We start from the raw sequence: 15430 nt of genomic DNA on the forward strand, positions 1-15430 counted from the left end.
GCCCTCTCCCCTCTCTCCTGCGACCTAGCCCCCTACCCCTCTCGTTGACGCCTCCTCCGGGGCCCTCTGGCGCGCGCGCTCCCGCCCTTGTTTTGTTTGGACTGGGGGGAGGAGGGGTAGCTCTTCCCTGGTCCAGGGCCCTGCGTCCCAGCGCGCCTGCGCCAGTGTCCTCTCGCTGCGCTCCTATTGGCTGAGGCCTTGCGCATGCTCCTGAGGCCCGTGGCGGACCTCTCCGTCGTCACCGCCCTCCCCCTCCCCCTCCCCCCGACTCCCCCAGCGGCTNCCGCTGCTGCTGCTGCGACGCGGGCCTGAGCTTTCGTTGTGCCGTCTGGCATTCCCAGAGCTTGTTACTCACCGCACCTTAGACGGTGTGGTTTTCGTTAATAAAGTCAAACTCGTGAATATGAGCGTTTGTCCAGAGGTGGAGGCAGGAGTGCTGAAGTGAGAGCCTCAGATCTGAATTTTGATACCGACTTGCCACTGTCTGTGACCGAGGACGAGTCAGTCACTTAACCCTTTTGGGGGAGTATTCTCTCCTGCACAGAGGACTGGACAAGGTGAACTTGACTGCCCCTTCAGCGTTGAAATTGAGTTGTTTATTGTGCTTCCTGACTTAACATTACATTGAAAAGCGAGAATACAGTTCGAAATACTTCTAGGAATTCGCCTGGGACTTGATGGGCAAGCTGTCGTGTCATAGAATGAAATTTAGATGTGACTCGTTTTATTTTGGAAGATGCTTTGATTTTGTGTAATCTGGCATGGGCATAAAGCTACTGTGAGCTTCTTAAAGTTTTTATTGCTCTTCTAAAAAGTTCAGTTTAATGTGTTTCAAAGTAGAAGTAACATTGTAAAGGTTTTGGGGGGGTTGTTCGTGGTTTTTTGTTTTCGGTTTGGCTTTGCTTTTAAGCTTAGTTGGACGAATGAGGGCAGAAAGTTGGAGGAAGGATCCTGAACTCTTCATAGATGAAAATCTCAAGTGTTAAGCTGTTTAGGTTGTGATTATCTTTCAAGGGGCGTCATGGAGTGGCTATAGCATCTGTGCTTAAGATAGACACTAATTAGGTACATACTGATTTATTGAAATGTGAAGGGGTGGGAAGTTGGCAGCTAATTACCAGCATGCCTCTTGTAACATTACCATAGTCTGAGCTCAGCTAAAAACTTTAGATTGGAAACATTATAACATAAACTAGTGCAAAGCTAGTGGTTTTACAATTAATAATATATTGCACACATTTTTTGGTAAAACATGAAACAATATTTTCCCTAAAATGCATATTTTCTTTTTTAAGTTTATTAATTTGAGAGAGCCCGCGCACACGGACTTGGGGGGAAGGGGGAGTCTCCATTTCAGACTCCCCATTTGGCTGAAATCAAGCGTAGGATGCTTAACTGACAGCCACCCAGGTAGCCTCTAAAAAGCCTACTCTCAAGAGTTAACAATAAACTGAAATACATTGTTAAGTTCCTACTTACTTTTCTATTGCTTTCTCTTTTTTTAAATTTTTTTTTTTTTTTTTTTTTTTTTGAGAAAGGGAACGAGCTTGCATAAGTGGGGGAGGGACACAGAGGATCCAAAGCTGCAATGACAGCAAGGACCCCCACTCAGGGTTCCAACCCATGAAGGTTAGATCTTGATCTGAGCCAAAGTCGGACACTCAACCAACCAGCTGAGCCACCCAGGCACCTCTTGCTTTCTCTTAATGTAGAGAAAATAAAAACTCTGAAATTCTGGACTTACTTTATCACCTTTATTGCTTGCATTAATAAATTAAAAACATTTTAGAATTTCCTTTTACAAAAGCAGTTCTTTGTGTAGTTAATCTAACATTAAAAAAATAGTAATAAAGTCTAAATTGAAGATCGCAGGCAGACCACATAAACCACAGGTACACTCAGATTGGTTGTTTTGGGCACACATAAGAACCTAGGTGGGAAACTTTTTCATTTGTTAGTCCTTTTATTTAACATCTATTTATTGAGCACCTGTTTTATGCCTGGTGTGTTCTTAAGCACCAAGTATGCAGCAGTGAACCAGCTGGCTAAGATGTCTGCTGGAGTATAAGCATGGTAGCCTAAAAGTCTGAGTCAGAAAGTAAATACATATGTTGTGATGATAGGTAAAGTAGTATAAATTAATCATCCATATAGTTTTGTTACCTCTGTAACAAATGTTCAATGAACATTGAACATATTAAGTAATTCATTACGCAGCCTATTAAAAAAGTATTACAGGCTGAAGCTTTAAGTTCCATGACATTTTACCAAGGAAATTCAAAGCTGAGGCAGACATTTTTTTTGAAAGTAAAACTGTACACCCAATGTGGGGCTCGAATTGAGAACCCCAAGATCAAGAGTTGCATGTTCTATAGACTGAGCCAGGCAAGTCCCCCTGAGACAGAGTACCTTTTTTTCTTTTTAATGTTTATTTATTTTTGAGAGAGAGACACAGAATCTTAAGCAGCTGAGAGCTCAGAGCCTGATGTGGAGCTTGAATCCATGAACTGTGAGATCATGACCTGAGCCCAAAGCAGATGCCTAGCCATCCATCAGAGCCACCAGGTTGCCCCAAGGCAGACTTCTTAATATGTATCCCTGGTAACTGGGTTTCATTTAAGTGTTCTTCACATGTACTGAATATAGTAGTAGGTACTGAATCACACGGTATTGTTCATTTAACTTTTTCCCCCAATATTTATCCAACACTCGTTATATGTTGGATGCTGTTCTGGGTGCTGTGAATACATTGGTGAATTAAAGTCCTAGCGCTTGTAGTGCTTACGTTGCATTTGGAAGAGATACATGATAAACAAGTAAATACATATTTTGAATTTCAGTTCGTGTTAAGTGCTGAAGAAACCTGAAGAACGAGAAGGTTGGGAGGGAGGCCTTTCTTAGGGGGTGACATTGAGCAGAAAGCTGATTGAAGTGTCTAGGAAAAGAGGGTTCTAGTTTATAAGAACAGCAAATGCAAACACTCTGAGGCAGGGATGAGCAGAGCACAGGGCCAGGGCCAAGAGAAGGTTTTTGTGTTTGGAGTCAAGAGTAGAGTGATGGGTAGAGTGGGAGGCGAAATTAGTAAAATAATGGGGGTGGTGATTGGGAGGTTTTAAACAGGAGAGTGTCGGGATTTATATTTTTGATGGATGCAGCCAGGAACATTGGCAAACCAACTTTTTTTTTTTTTTTTTAATTCCAGCTTGGGCGTACTTATCTGGCCTAATTTAAACTCATTTTTGTCCTTAGGTTAATGGTGTCCAGGGTCTTTATGGACCATGCACTTGTTGCCCCAATTTTAGTTTCATCTCCTTGGCATTAGTAGTAGCTTCCTTTGTGTGCCACCTCCCCTTTTCATCCGTTTGTTTTAATTTTGAGTAACTAGTGAATATAGTTGACTGGAAAGGCTTTGACACTTTTTTCAGTAATTGTGTTTACAGGGGAAAAATTTTTTTCAAGGTCCCCTGTGAACAGAGATTCCTGAAGGTTTTATTGGCTTGACAGTAGCATTTTCACCCTAGTTGGTATTATCATGGGTTAAGAAAGATGAATTCGTTAGCAGTGTCACTTTACCAAGAATAATCTGATCATGATAGTTTATTTCTGTATAGGGCTCACATGTAAAAACAGCAGCAGATTTGTTTGGGCTTTTTTTATTGTCAAGGAAAATATATTACTATGTAAGTGCTAGTTGCATGAATGAGCAGGTATATGTATTCACATTACTACAAGATAGACTTTTAGGTTTCTAATGAGTGTTCTTAAGCCCAACTTGGCCCTCTTTTCACAGATGAGAAAACAGCTATTTTTATTTCTATATTTTATAGTTCTTTAAAGTGAATTGCTATATGAGCACTCTAAGTAGTTTTTATAAGAGTTGATAATTTAAAATATTCATGGATATTTCTGATTGATAATAAGTTTTAGTGTATCTTGAATTCTTTCAACTCACAGACTTTCACAAGTCTGGCATTGCTCTTGGTGTTCCCATAAAAAGATTTTCCCTGTAAATGTATTCTTCATGTGTGTTTTTTTTGTTTTGTTTTGATCCCAGTTATTGTAGCTTGGGACTATTACCTGACAAATTGAAAACTCTTAAATTCCTAGACAGGGTTAGAGCTTCAAGCAGGGGTTGAATGACTTATCTGCTGTTCTCTAACTCTTTGTTAATGTTCATTAGCACAAAGATCTAAACATCTAAATGATCGTTTTCTTATATTTTGGAGAGATTTTTGTTATAAAATGTCATTGAATTCCAGATGAGATTTTTTTTTGAGGCCAGAGAGTGTTAATGAGGCAAATTTGAGTGACTACATGGGTTTTATCTTTGAATATTTAATTATGTTCTTTCTTCTGTGCTAGTTTTGCTTACTTTAAAAATAACGAATAAGGTCTTGGAAACATACTTCTGTTCTCCCATGGTCTACATTTGCTTCTCTGGATTTGGAGGCTCTTAGAGTGTCACGTTCTTCAGTATTTTTGCCCTTGTGTTACTTTTATCTAAAGGAGATGAAGTTAAAGTTACAGTTAATTTTCCTGATCCTTTTGAGAGCAATAACAACAAAACCCTTCTCTCTTTACTCATGTATCTTTGAGTAAACAGTTGACTAAACTATTCTTTAATCTCCTTATTCTGTCCTTTCTAAGTTCCTAATGGTAGCAGGAGGGGAATGGGATTAGGTTCCTTATGAGCTTTCTTGTCCTTGTTGCCTTTGTTCATGTGGAAGGTGCAATAGCTGCTGTGGCTTGTGCATTTGTCTTAGTGGCTGCTTTAACCTAGTCTATATTTTGATAGTGATTTTATCTTTCTGAATGATAACTGACCAAGTCATCTGTCACTTAACTATAAGTTTTATAGTTAATTTTTCCCTTTTGGATGTGTATTAAATTTAGACATTTAGTTTAGTTTTGTTTCTGTTAATCTTCACACCAGGTCTTTTCTGTGCTTTAGGTTGACTCTTCACCACACTGAAACCATTAGGAAAAATCCTTGTGGTTAACAGCAGAGGCTTCAGAGTGTAACCTGTACTCGGGCCTAGAAATTATTTTAAATGGCGACTGATACGTCTCAAGGTGAACTCGTCCATCCTAAGGCACTCCCACTTATAGTAGGAGCTCAGCTGATCCACGCGGACAAGTTAGGTGAGGTAGGGGCTGACACATTCTTGAAGCTCACTCTTGGATCAGTCCCTGACTTCAGGCCCTGCTGGGTCCTTCTTGGTACATGTTCCTTTCCTTACTCTGGGGAGTCTGGGCTGTGAATCTGAAAAAAATCAAAAGATACAAAATTCTTTTCATCTTCCCTTTCCCTTCAGATTCCTCAGAAAGCCTCCAACCTTTTAAATTTATTCCAAATCAAGTATATTACCAGTTTCCATTTGAAATTTTAGCTGAAATAAAATACTTTTGAAAAGTACTTCTTAAATATCATGGTTCACTTCAAAAAAAACTTGTTAGTAGTAATTTGCATCAGATCCTGGAGTCGACTTGAAGAATTTTCCTACATCTTCTGACACCCAGTTAGGTCCCTTGAGAAAGAGAGAAAAGAACATTTTTCTTATGCATGTGTGATTATGGCTGTCTCTTTTCTCAGAAGGTAGAAGATAACACCATGCCGATTCGTCGAACTGTGAATTCTACGCGGGAAACTCCTCCCAAAAGCAAGCTTGCTGAAGGGGAGGAAGAAAAGCCAGGTAAAGTAAAGCAGGAGACAACATAAAATGGCAGAAGTTTCTACTCCAATTCAGAGTATCCCGTAAAATCGTTTGAACGTAATTGTTCTTTTTTCATGGCTGTTTTGGGGAAGCATTGAAAGAGAGAAGTTGTGCCTATTGATACGTCATTTCCAGACCAAAGGAAGAATTTCATCTTGTCTCAAGATTTTTCGAGGTGTAAATTTCATGTTCTTGGAATTAAAAACAGAAAATGGTTGGCAAGAACAGGAACAGTTGAAGAGTAGCTCTCTGGGCGTATAGTGTCTTGGGGATGAAGGCTGTGGACAAATGAGACTTCAAGGTGGACAGTGCAGAAATCGTCATAAGGCCTTGAGGGAGCAAAGGGCCAATCAGAACATTGGTTTCTATTTGGTGTTGGTGGGGAGAAGATTGGCCAGACAGAGGTGGGAACATAATGAATCAAGAGAAATGTAGAACCATCAACCTGGGTAATCGTGCTCCTTTATGGCTTCTCTACCTCTTTCTTTTCCTTGTTTTTCTTTTTTTTCTTGCGACCTTCTTTTTTTCTCATCCTTTTCCTTTTTTCCTTTTTCCCTTGCCTTTAATATCTCAGGTTTGCCAGGGATGAGCACCATCCCTTGTCGTGGCTATTAGAACTCAATCTCTGTTTACCATCACAGGTTAGGAATAAAAAATACGTGCACCCTTGTTGCCTTTATCCCTTGATGCAGCAGGAATATACTCTTTTTTTCCAGCTGAACCTGGATTTTGTCTTAAAATAATGCTCAGATGAATACTGTAAGCAATGTGGGTACCCTGGCATAAGGCATATTTAGAAGACATGGGACTCAGCATATAAAAAAAATGAGAGGGGGTCACCTGGGTGGTTCAGTTGGTTGAGCATCCAGCTCTTGTTTTAGGCCCAGGTCATGATTCCAGGATCATGGGGAATCAAGCGCCAAATTGGCCTCTGTATAGCATAGAGCCTGCTTAAGATTCTCTCTCCCTCTGCCCCTCTCCCCTACCTCACACAGATGCTCTCTTTCTCTCTCTCAAATAAATAAATGAGAAGTGCTAGTGAGTTGAAGTTAGGTTATTTGGTCCGGCGCTGAGTTAGGCCGCTTGATGGCCCACCTTAAGCCACATTTGCTTAACAGCTAATGCCACTAAATCACTAATGACATCAGTTTTCAGAATACAGGACAAAGAGTTCAGGTAGTGGAAAAGTCAACCAAGAATTTAGAAAGGATCAGTAAGTCACTTGACAAGTTCTGTGTTTTATCTTCTCCCACTATGGTATTATGTATGTAAAAATAATTGGACTCATACTTTAAATTTTATAAATCCCGTATTTCAGAGACAGACACAATAGTTTAATGAGTTGGAAGCAGTTGTCTTCTACATACTACATACTCAATGCCTGTTGAGTGACTGCACTTTTATTAATCAACTATTAAGCAATTCTTGAGAAGAGAAAGTAGTATGAAATTGAATTTATAGTTCTACTATAACCCAGTAAGTGGTTCTTTTCATCCTTTTTAGAATAAGACAATGTATAAACAAACATAATGACTAACAGTAAATCTTACCCATGCAGCCAGTTAAGTCAAATGGGTGGGCCAAGGAGCAGTAAAAGATACATATATGATATAAAAAATTATCTGAATCACCTAATGCCATTGTTATAATGAAGTTACAGCCTTAATACTTTGCAAAATAGTTCTAGAAGCAGCAGGAGAGGCCAAAGGAGGGTGGGAATCACCCCCATGGTACAAGTGCAGGTATCCCCTAAAGCATTTTCTAGAATCCCCACGATAACTGTGAGGTAGGATTACTGAAGCTTGGAGATATCAAAGAACTTGCCATCAGCCATGAAGCTAGAAAATCATAAGGACTGAACTTTTGAATCCGGATGTGTCTGACTCTAAAATCTCAATGTTGGCTGAACAAATGGGAGGATTTTCAACTTCTGTGCATGTCTCATTAAAGAGCATAATCCAGGATAAGATCAATAGGTGACAGTTGACTGTTCTCAAATTTATGTTTTAGAATTTTAACTTGTTGAAAATTAGAAATTCCTTTAGAATTGTATATATGTGGTTTGGTTATAAGAAGGAAGTGACATGGTTTTGTTCTTTTAAAAAATGTTTATTTTTGACAGAGACACTGCGTGCACATGCGCATGCAAGCAGGGACGGGGCAGGGAGACAGGGAGACAGGATCCTAAGAGGGCTCAAACCCACAAACCACAAGATCATGACCTGAGCTGAAGTCGGATGTTTAACCCACCAAGCCACCCAGATGCCCCAGCATTTTTTTGTTCCTTAGAATTTTTCATTATTATGATAGTAATTTGTTCACATAATTTAACTGACCAAACTCTTCAAGCGTACACTTTTGTTCTTTGTGTATGCTTTGCCATGGGAGAGTCCTTTTCTTGGAAGTCCCTGCTTATCCATATCTGGGGCTCCGTATTTTGAAGGACTGCTCAGAGAGGCTTGCTGAGAAAAGATAGAAATAAGCAACTGCAGATCTCAGGATCACCCCCCTCACATTTCTGCCCTTGCCCCAGTCTTTTCACTTGGAAAATAGGTGTTAACTTTCTATTCCTCATTCCCTTACTATGATTCGTCTGTTAAATTATGAAATAACTAATGTCTTAATTATGAATCTCGTTAATATTGCAGAGGAGAATAGGCAAGAGATTTGATTCAGGGTAAAATGGGTTTCTCTTTCTGTGTAATTTCCTGGTTCATCTCCTTTTCTCACATAGTGGTCTGAATAAACCTTTGAATAGCTGATTTGAGCTACATAAAGGAGGAAAGAACTCTGCAACTAATAGTCATTTATTCATATTAAAGTCCATCTGTCAGTTGGAACATTTGGCTTTTCTGCTTAATAAGATAGACTTTTACCCTTATATTGACTCGGGCCCTAATATATCTATTTGATGCAATTCTGCACACCTGATTTTTTAGAACCAGACATAAGTTCAGAGGAATCTGTCTCCACTGTAGAAGAACAAGAGAATGAAACTCCACCTGCTACATCTAGTGAGACAGAGCAGCCAAAAGGAGAACCTGAGAATGAAGAGAAGGAAGAGAACAAGTCTTCTGAGGAAACCAAAAAGGAGTAAGGAGTTAAGCCTTCTTGCTATTTTAAAATTGAAGACTATGTAAAAGGACTGTAGATCAGATTGCTTTAAAGAATTATATCATTGGTCTGTGCTAGATGTTTGCTACTTACTTGGATTTACTTTTTTTTTTAATTTTTTTATAGTTTATTTATTTTTAAGATGGAACACGAGCGGGGGAGGGGCAGAAAGAGAGGGAGACACAGAATCTGAAGCAGGCTCCAGGCTCTGAGCTGCCAGCACAGAACCCAGTGTGGGGTTCAAACCTATGAACCACGAGATAATGACCTGAGCTGAAGTCGGATGCTTAACAGGCTGAGCCACCCAGGCACCCCTTGGATTTACTTTTTAGAATTACTGTTTGAAATAGGTTTATTACATAGTTGTATGGCCTATAAGAGATTGTAGCTGCTATCATAACCATGGTTTGAATAACCCAAAATTCATTGCCTTTGCCTTTGAAATTTTTTGTGTGTGTGCTTAGGATTCATTATGGGAGTGTCTTATATTTTAGTCATTGACATAATTTCAATAAGAAATGAAACGTGACTCTAAAAATCTGACCTAGGAAACATTTGACCATTTTATTCCGACTTATGCCTCTGTGAGTTGTTTTTATATGCTTATGTTAGAAAGCAGTAATCTATCAGTCATTACTAGAGTCTAAAAATGCATATATTTTGAGGGTGACTTTGAGAATCTGAAAGCAAATTTGCTACTGATAATCTGTACCGCGTGGTGACAATTCTTTTTTAATTTGAAGCAATTTTGGTTTGTTCTGTTTGCAGGGTAACTGGTTGAATTCTTTTCATAATTGGTTAGAACAGTTAGGAATTACATTTAAAATAAAAGAGTAACTACTCTTTTATTTAAGATAAAAGAGTAAAATAAAAGAGGTAATAACTATACCTTCTAGGTGTGATCCTCAGGGAATCCTTTATCCCAGCTTTATATGTTCTGCGGAATTTTTAGCAGCTACTTTATATTTTAGGTGCATAGAGTGCTGTTGTTATTATTTAGAATACAATTTGTGTAATGCTTTATGGCTCACAAAGTTGTTTTTATGAACATAATCTAATTCTTGCAACAACCTTATAAAATGTTTTATATTACTATTTTACAGCTGAGGAAGCGGAGATTCAGGTCGCTTGGCTAAGGTCATATAGCTAGGAAATGTTCGAGCAAAAACTCAAACCCAGGTCTTCTGACTTCAGAGCTTGAGTTCTTTTCACTGTGCTAAATTAGACCTGTTGTAGTTATTAGAATACATTTTAAAATTCCTATTTCTTTCATGTACTGTCCCTTCATACCAATGCTCACGTGTAGGACTTCTCTCTCCTGCACCCAAATGAAAACACCTTTTTCGTTCATTTACAGTATCCAATTTTTTTAAAGGCTTTATTTTGTAAAACTTTGCTTATTTTATATATCACCTTAGTGTGGAAGTAAATTGAAACATTAGTTTTTATCCCTCTCTTGTCTATTCTTCTTTCTGACTTTATACCTCTTTCTGAAGAGTTTACCTTGCATAATAACAATTCTTTGTTTTAAAGTGAGAAAGATCAGTCTAAAGAAAAGGAGAAGAAAGTGAAAAAAACAATACCTTCCTGGGCTACCCTTTCTGCCAGCCAGCTAGCCAGGGCCCAGAAACAAACACCGATGGCTTCCTCCCCACGTCCCAAGATGGATGCAATCCTAACTGAGGCCATTAAGGCAAGTTTTTATTACAAGCAGTTCATCTTAGATTTATTGTTTGTCTTTTGGTTATTCGAAAATGGCATATTCCTGTCCAGACATCAGAAATCTTGCTCCGTTTCATAAAAGATACTTAAATAGAAGAAAGCCATTGTGAAGTGCATGGGGTATTTTTGGTTATTTTTTGTTTTGTTTTTTTAAGAAAATCACATTTGGTGAGCACTGTTAATTTTTTGAATTCAAATTTACTATAGCAAGTATTCTTAACTTTAGATTTTTTTTTTACACTCATTTTATTGGTTAAGTATAGTATTTCTTTGAAGGCTGCACCTGTTAATTCATTCAACAAACATTTAAGGACTAACTAAAACTTCTCTGTGTCGATAGTCCTGCTAGGGGTATAACAGAGAATTAAAACAAACAGGGTCATCTTTGCCCTTCTAAAGTCTGATTGTGACAGAGAGTAACTGAATAGCATAGAGGACTTTTATTTTTAAAAGATAAACTATCTTAAAGTCTTTTTTTTTTTTTAATGTTTATTTATTTTTGAGAGAGAGACACAGTGCAAGCAGGGGAGGGGCAGAGAGAGAGGGAGACACTGAATCTAAAGCAGGAACTCACAAACCACAAGATCATGACCTGAGCCAAAGTCAGACATTTAACTGACTGAGCCACCCAGGCACCCCCAAAAAGATAATACTGTCTTTAGGTTCATTTTTCAAAGTTGAATGTCTATTACTGGTAGTGATTAGCTTTCATACTTGAGCTGTCAGATTCTTAGAACCTTGCTACTTTGTTTCATCACCAAAAATTCTCCTCCTTTATGACTTTGCTATAATCCATTGACTTCCAAAATTGAAAGAGAGAACAAGAGAGAGTGTGTATGCATGTAAGCTGGGGAGGGGCAGAGAAGAGAGGGAGATTGAAAATCTCAACCAGGCTTCATACTGTCAGCACAGATCCCATCTCGGGGCTCAGTCCCACAAACTGTGAGACCATGACCTGAGCCAAAATCAAGAGTTGGATGCTCAACCTACCGAGCCACCCAGGCCCCCTGGTTTTAAGGTTCTCTTCTAATCTGACCTTGCCTTTTTTGTGTAAGTTTTCCTGGTTAGTTTTGCCTTGTTAATTCACATGATGAGATGATAAGAGGAGCTAAGATAGGAACCAAAGACACCCTGGTTTTAGGGACCTTGTTGCCAGGATCTGAGTCAGAGTTGGGGAAAGAGGGATAAATTTAATTAAGGTCGGTATACATAGGAAGGGGCAGCCTAGTGGTCATTCTCAGAATTTGAGAAGACAATACCGACACATAAACTGGAAAAGGGTTTGTCTTCGGACCTCCCCCTGCATTCTTTTAAGAGTGCTCTCAACTCCTTGAAACTTCCTTGATCTAGATAGTTTGACTCTAGTGAAATCTCGTTTCTTTGTATAACTTTTCATCAAGGATTTTACTTCACAACCACTCAGCCTACGTTTGGATGAGCAGGGTCACAGTGAGTTTGGAGAGGGAGTAAAATTTTAAACAGTGAAACAAAAAATTAGAACAGTATAATTAGGCCTAAAGATAGTTTGAATCTGATTGTGCATATTTGTACAAATGAGGGGGGAGGGTGTTGCATGTATTGTAACAAATCATGATTTCAGACCACTGATACCATTTTATGAATCAAACAGGAGACCTGATGTCTCCTGCCATCTCATTGTCAGTTTGGTGGAGCACGGAATTATTTTAGTATTAGAGGGTTCTTTTCCACTTGACTTTCTTTGTATTTTAACATCAGGAGTAAACCTCAGTAGGTTTTAATAGATCAGAAACATTTACTTGAAATAGGTGGACCGTATTTCACAACTTGTTTTATGTTCTGTAGTCTTTTTGCTCCATCTGTCTGTGAATTATTTTTCTTTATTGTCGAAGTATATAAAATAAAATTCAACCAAGTTTTTTTCCCAATAAGAATGATTAAGTTCCCCATTCAGTTTATAGACAAGGGCAACCCAAAATTGGTGAACTAGCCCGTTAGGTAAGTAGTAACAGATGCCACTTATGTGTGCTTCAAAATGTAAAGTAATTGAAAAAAATTCTGTCACCTTCATGATTTAATGACCTACTTAAGTCTTCCTTGGGTATTAATCAAATAGAATATAGATAAATTGGATGGAAACGAAAGAGCATTTTAAATTGCAGGTGAAGACCCTCATTGTTACCCAAAACCCTCCTTAAGATTTTGCCATTGATAAAACCAGTTTCATGCCATTTGTTCAGATTATCTTTATCTTCCCTGCTGACATGTGCACAAAGCCTAGAGAGAAACATTGGTCCTGGTGTGCTGAAGCTCGTTCCATAAAATAAGCCAGATCTGTAATCCTACAAGTAATAGAAATGTTCTGTTTTCTTCATTTTAAAGCTAAAGATCCGCCTTCTAAATATAGAATAGAATTAAAATGGAAAGAGGTTCTTCCTTGACACAGAATGTTATTCACATATTGTGCCTTCTCTTTGCCTGGTTTGAATTAAAGCAAAATCATTGTTGCAAAAATATTGCAATTCTGTATTTCTCCACAGCCATGATAAACTGAAGTTACCTTAAATACTACTCATTCTTCTGTGCCATTTTTATCATCCATTGTCAAGTTCATCTCCAAAATAGTTTATTTTGAAAACATATGTGTCAGATTCTCTGTCTAATGAAAAACAGCTAGTATAAAGTAATATGCATGGTTTGATAAATCTGTTTTCTAGGCATGCTTCCAGAAGAGTGGCGCATCAGTGGTTGCTATTCGGAAATACATTATGCGTAAGTACCCTTCTCTGGAGCTGGAGAGAAGGGGTTACCTCCTTAAACAAGCACTAAAAAGAGAATTAAATAGAGGTGTCATCAAACAGGTATTAAACAATTGTTGAGGATAAGATCATTTCAACATGTAATAGCTGTAAGTCCATAATATTTAGGCTTTTTGTCTTTTTTTTTTTTTTTTTTGTAAAAAATTAACATGATGGTGAAATGCTTAAGCATGGCCTAGTTTTATTATTTGAGACTAGGTTTCAGAATCACTGGTGCCGGTTATCTTTGATAAGTTAACTGTTCTGGAGAGCAGAAGCAATATGATAGTGTAATTGTTTTCTAGTGCTGCTTGTAATTTTAATTGGATTTTCTTTGGGGGCCCCTTGTACTTGGGATCATGTACTGAAGATAAGAGGTGGGGTTAAGAAATCCTTTGATTGCAGCAGCAGAAAAGAATTGCTCTCATCTTGGGTTTGTTGGTTTCAAAGCCTACCTTATGACTAGACTTGTTACCGTTATAAATTTGTAAATAGGTTCACCTTATTTAACAGTATCTAAAATTATTAAAGCTTGTTAGGAGCATTAGAGAAGCCTTAGTAAATTGAGACTAGTACTAAAACCACTATTGATTTCAGGCATAAATCCATGTAGTTTTGTATAGTACATCAAAACATTGCTTAGAATCCTAAAAATTTAAAGTTGGAATGGAGTTTATCTTACTTAAATTTTCTTCAAAGGTCCAGAAGGATGAATTACCACAGTGCCATGGTAGTGGCAAAAATAGTTCAAAGGACCTAGTTCACTGCATCCTGAGAGTCCTGTTGCCTTTCTTCCATACTTTTCTGCACAATCTGATTAACCCAGAATTCTGTGCCATTCCGGCATTTAAATTCTGCTTAGGAACTTTCAACAAGTACTTCATTCCACAAACACAAATTGTTCCTGTGTGCCAGGTGCTTGGGGGCCCATCAGTGAGTAAAGCAGATTTCTGCTGTGGAGCTTATGTTACAGTTTTCTCAAAACATTTCTCAAAATGTTGTATAACTGATGTTTATGTAGCTTTTGAAATAGTCACTGATTAAAAGGTATTATCTAACCAGTGTAATTAGAACCAAAAATCTGTCCTCTATCATAGTGTACGTCAGCATAATTTTATGAGCTGGCTTCGTGTTTTTCTTTACGAAATATAGTTTATGACCTATTCTTGCCTCATAGGCTGACCCTCATTTTGATACTTAAACAGCACTTTATAGGCTGAAAGCATTTCAGCTTGATTGCTGCGTTCATAGTAGCATAAATTAAGCTCAGGTGTGGAGGAGTCTGGTTAGTGTGAATCAGCTTTAAAGTTCTATGAAAGTTTTTTGTAAACTGTGGAAACTTACACATACTGTCATATGCAGCAGCTAAGAATGAATTAGATAACCATTCCCAGGTGCAGTAATAATCGCTAATGGGTGGTCTGCGAAGCACTGTAGTTTGAGATCAGCAGTCCGTAAACTTTTGCCAGGGAGCAGTCTTCCTTTCAAGATAGAGACTTTCTCATTTTCCCCAAAAGATTGTCCCTTCTTTCATGGTACTTTTTTGCAGGGTGGATAGCTTATAGACTGTTAACCTGATATCACAGCATTCTTCCCCAGGTTTGTAGGTGAGAGAACAAAAACTCAGAGGCTTTATGGGATTGTCCAGTATTGAATGGCTAGATGATACCATAAATGGGATTCAGTCCCAAACCTTGATTCATCCATTGTTCTTTTTCCTCTGAAGAGTTGAACGGCATTTTACATTATTTCTTGTATCACCGTGCCCTGTACTTTGCTTAGTCTCATATAAAGTTATAAATACCAGGATAATTTAAAATAAAAATATTGGTTACAACTAAAGTTAATTTATTGTAGGTAAAAGGAAAAGGTGCTTCTGGGAGTTTTATTGTGGTCCAAAAATCAAGAAAAACGCCTCAGAAATCCAGAAACAGAAAGGTAAGAAGTCTATACCACAGTTTGAGCACTCTAAAACTACATCTACTAAAATGACATTTATTGAGTGCCCACTGTGTGCCAGGCACTATGCAAAGTATAGCCTTACTATTAAGGCCTGGAGAGGTTGTAAGTAATTTGCTCATTATCGTCCAACTGGTGAGTAGA

At 38.2% G+C, this 15430-nt stretch overlaps 1 protein-coding gene across 3 annotated transcripts in view; it reads left to right on the plus strand.

Moving 5' to 3' along the window:
- Positions 1 to 283: 283 nt before the first annotated feature.
- Positions 284 to 15430, plus strand: part of HP1BP3 (heterochromatin protein 1 binding protein 3) — a 37324-nt gene continuing 22177 nt past the window's right edge. Inside the window, exons 1-7 of one of the 3 annotated variants that reach the window (XM_077775791.1) lie at positions 284 to 557; positions 4952 to 5147; positions 5594 to 5693; positions 8654 to 8807; positions 10362 to 10521; positions 13247 to 13390; positions 15185 to 15265. In XM_077775791.1, coding sequence (XP_077631917.1) covers positions 5052 to 5147; positions 5594 to 5693; positions 8654 to 8807; positions 10362 to 10521; positions 13247 to 13390; positions 15185 to 15265 — 735 coding nt within the window. In that variant the 5' untranslated portion in view covers positions 284 to 557; positions 4952 to 5051. Of the gene's footprint in view, positions 558 to 4951; positions 5148 to 5593; positions 5694 to 8653; positions 8808 to 10361; positions 10522 to 13246; positions 13391 to 15184; positions 15266 to 15430 lie in introns of those variants that run through there. The other 2 variants (XM_077775788.1, XM_077775790.1) reach the window with 2 other exon arrangements.

This window comes from Crocuta crocuta, unplaced genomic scaffold (genome assembly GCF_008692635.1).
Source record: "Crocuta crocuta isolate KB4526 unplaced genomic scaffold, BGI_CrCroc_1.0 scaffold127, whole genome shotgun sequence".
Classification (NCBI taxonomy): Eukaryota; Metazoa; Chordata; class Mammalia; order Carnivora; family Hyaenidae; genus Crocuta; species Crocuta crocuta.